At 36.9% G+C, this 4,060-nt stretch overlaps 1 protein-coding gene across 1 annotated transcript in view; it reads right to left on the reverse strand.

The window, feature by feature from the left end:
* Window positions 1–3,282: 3,282 nt before the first annotated feature.
* The window catches only part of LOC106323637 (glutathione S-transferase T2-like), a 2,026-nt gene continuing 1,248 nt past the window's right edge, over window positions 3,283–4,060 (reverse strand). The window contains exons 2-3 of the mRNA XM_013761726.1: window positions 3,590–4,022; window positions 3,283–3,547 (exon numbers count right to left, since the gene is read on the reverse strand). Of these exons, the coding sequence (XP_013617180.1) occupies window positions 3,283–3,547; window positions 3,590–4,022 (698 nt within the window). The remainder of the gene's footprint in view (window positions 3,548–3,589; window positions 4,023–4,060) is intronic.

A 4,060-nucleotide genomic window follows, 5' to 3' on the forward strand; every position in this document is an offset into this window, starting at 1 on the left:
AAAAAAAAAAAAAAAAAAAAAAAAAAAAAAAAACTGGTATGAAACGTAACATGGATGGAATATATTTAGCAGCCTTAGCTTTATGTGCATGAGAAGATTGGGATACGTATGTAAGTATTTCAGTTTTTTTTTTAATTTTAATTCGTGTATTTTTTTAATAACCCGCATTATCCGGACCGGAAAAAACACAACTAATCCCGAAGGCCAGAAAAAAAAACTGATTGCTTGATCCCCCACACAACAGAATTACAGAAATCGAACACAGTGAGTCGAAATTTCACGAAACCACTAACTAGGCCAACCCCGAGTCGTGTTTAGAGCAACATTGTTGGTAGGATTTTTTTTTGAGTCCTTAGCTTATTTTATTATGTTTTTATGTTAAGAGACAAAGCTTTAGAGACAATCCCAAAAGTGTATATTATTGGTAGGACTTTTGTTGTTTCTTAGTAAATTAATTGTTTATTTTAATAAGTAATGATATATAAAAGATAAGTTTTAAATAAAACATATAACATTAAAATTGAAAATATAATAAAATTACAAAGTTGCAACAAAAAAAAATAAAAAAAAATTACAAACTTAATAAATAAAAGCAAACACACATTTTATTCAATTCATAGAAACTTACAAATTATATGTTATTTGGAAGATGTCCAAATTTAGCTCATATATTTTCAATCAAATAATTTTTTAATTGTTGATGGGCTTCTCTATTCCGAACGCTCGCTCGACGATCAATTGTATTGCCGAGATTTGTAGGCATATCGACGGAAAATGTATCATCCACATCTTCTCCTTGTTAAAATTCAAAAACGTCATACTGAGTGAATGATGATCGTTCTTCTTCGACAATCATATTATGGAGTATGATACATGCTCTCATAATATTTGCTATTTTGTCTTTATCCCATAACTTAGATGGATTTTTGACAACGGCAAATCTAGCTTGAAGGACTCCAAATGCACGTTCAACATCTTTTCGAACAGTTTCTTGGGTTTTAGCAAATAATGAATTTTTCTCACCTTGTGGTAGTCTGATAGATTGAATAAAAGTCACTCATTTCGGATAAATACCATCCGTGAGATAATAACCCCTCCGTTCCGTTGACATAGAAGTTTACTTGTGGCGCATTTCCGTTAAAAATGTCATCAAAAATAGGTGATCGATCAAGAATATTAAGATCGTTCATAGTACCTGGAGCTCCAAAAAACGCGTGCCATATCCAGAGGTCATATGAAGCTACCGCCTCCAACATAATTGTTGGTTTTCCAGTTCCTCGTGAATACATTTCTTTCCAAGCGGTCGGGCAATTCTTCCACTCCCAATGCATACAGTCGATGCTTCCAATCATCCCTGGAAATCCGCGTTCTTCTCCGATATGAAGTAGTCTTTCCAGATCCTCCGGTGTGGGACGTCTTAGGTATTCATCGCCAAACAAGCTGATTATTCCGGCGGTAAAATTGTGCAAACATTTTCGAGCTGTTGTTTCAGCAAGTCGGACATATTCGTCAACTGTATCAGCTCCACCACCATATGCCAATTGTCGAATTGCTGCAGTACATTTTTGTAGGGGTGATAGACTAGACCGTCCGGTTGCATCTTCTGTTGGTTGAAAATATAGTACTTCTGTGGAGAGACGATGCACAATACGCAAGAACAATGATTTGTTCATTCGAAACCGTCGCCGGAATAACTTGGGAGTGTATGTTGGAGTATCGCTAAAGTAATCGTTCGAGAGCTTCTGGTGGCCTTCTTCCCGGTTTCTCTCGATAAAAATACGTTTTTTCGCTCTTTTTGGTTCTGGAATAAGATTAGGGTTTTCAAAATAATCATCAAATATGGAATCAAATTCATCATCATCATCTTTGTGGTAATGATAATGCCATTAGAATTGTTTTTAAAAAAAAAAGAGAAGATATGATGAAAGTGAGGAGAAGATGTCTAAAAATGTTTTACGATGTCTTATACTTATAGGCTAAAAGAAGTGTATCTTGTGATACCAGCTTGTGACACTATATTTTGTTTTCATTACTCGTGAGGACATCTTGTGACACTATATTTTGTTTTCATTGGTCACGAGCACACATGCTCACGAGCACACAGTGAAGACATCTTCTGACATATTTTTGGAGGCAAGTGCAATCCAATTGTCATACATTTTTGTAGATCATGATCGTGAATCATGTTTTCATGAATGTGTAGTTTACAAAGAGATCATTTATACTTATAGCCATAATACGATAAGAGTTCATTTATAAATAAAGTCATAAGTCATTACGAGTCATTACAAAGAGTTCAACAAAAATCAGTACAAATCCGATTCATTACAAAAGGCTTGTTCGAAAAACTGATCAATAACGATGATCATTACACCAACAAATTGATCAGTACAAATCAGATTACACATTACTACAGCATCTGGATTCACTTAAAGATGATCACCAAACCTATGAAAACTAAAACAATGATCATTACACCAACAAATACTTCAAACCCATTGATAAAACTTGATCTCTTCTTTGCTAAGTCACACACAAGCTTCTCTAGCCTAACCAACTTCTGCTCAATCTCAAAGTCACTCAAAAAGGTGAGACTATCTACCTTTTCAGCCAGTTGAAGTATGTGTCTATCTCTGGCCCTCATCTCCTCCATCACAGCGACATCCCACCACTTCCAAACATGGCATTCTCCTTCATCAACCTGCTCACATGTGTAGTATCTTCTTCCTAGATCGTTTTTTGTGTACGACGTTGCTAGTAGAGGTTCACCACCACAGTAGCATGTCTACGGGAATCCAAACTCAACCTCGGGTTGCGGAGGGTACTGAGCCGGCGCACAATAATTGATGCTTAACTCAGCTTGGTCCCGACGAATAAGCTCTTCCGTTGAGATGTATCCAATGTCAGCTATCTCCCCACCATACTCCTCTGAATCTGAAGGCTGGCTGTAGCTATATCGACGGCCCATTTTAACTAAACCTGGAAAAAACTAATCATATTAGATAGACATCTAATGATCCAGGAAGATAGACAATTTTTTAATAGAAGAGCAACATTCATTTATCAAGTAGAAAGCAGAAATACATAGATAGACATTCTAAGTTATTCATTAATAAAGATAGACATTTTAACAGCAAACAAGAAGGGAATTCATCACGTTTAAGATAATACAAAGTACTAAACACATAAATTTTAAGACATAGTTCTAACATAGAAACATAGACAAGCTCTAATTCTCAGAAATACTGGGCGAGTAGCTTATTCTTGACAACTTCTTCAGCCTCACTTAGTGGTTCTAGCCTCACTTAGTGGTTTTTTCTTGGCTAGGAGTGTGTCTAGTATGGCAAGCTTTAACAGTTTCTCCTTCATCATGAGATCCTCCTTCTTCATTTCCCAAATGCTCGTATACTCAGCAAGAGACTTCCCTTGAGCATTATTCCTTTTAGCTTTAGCAGCCTTGATACCTTCAGGACGGATCTCATGATCACCAATAGTGGTGCTTGAAGTTTGTGAACATGTCTCTCCAGCTTTTCGCTTTGAACTCCCACTAATTTTAGGAGTGTTAAGGCTAAGTCATTTCTGTTAATACCTCAACACACACCACGCATGTTCAAGATTAAATTTCGTGTTGTGATCAGAGTAGAAGATGTCATGAGACACATTGAGAACATCATTATCATTCTGACCAAAACTGATTTGTCTCTCTGCTGCCGCATATGCACCACAGAATTTGTTGGTGAAGTCATTGATTTTGTGCCACCTCTGCTTACAATGGAGATGCTCTCTTGGTTCACCACTCTCTCTAGCATGAAGACTTGCTGCATAATATTCCCCTACTCGTTTCCAGAAGGTCCCTGATTTTTGTTCATTTTCAACAACAACATCCTTAGATGTGTTTAGCCACGCACTTATTAGGACCTCGTCATCAGCTGGAGTCCATTTCCTTCTCTCCCTACAGGCCACTGGTGTGTCTTCACGTACATCTGGAGCGTCGGTTTGTTGTGAACTGAAAGGAGGGATTTCTGAGGCTCCAAAGTTTAAAGTAGAAGGATAACTTTCA

Source organism: Brassica oleracea, chromosome C2 (assembly GCF_000695525.1).
Source record: "Brassica oleracea var. oleracea cultivar TO1000 chromosome C2, BOL, whole genome shotgun sequence".
Classification (NCBI taxonomy): Eukaryota; Viridiplantae; Streptophyta; class Magnoliopsida; order Brassicales; family Brassicaceae; genus Brassica; species Brassica oleracea.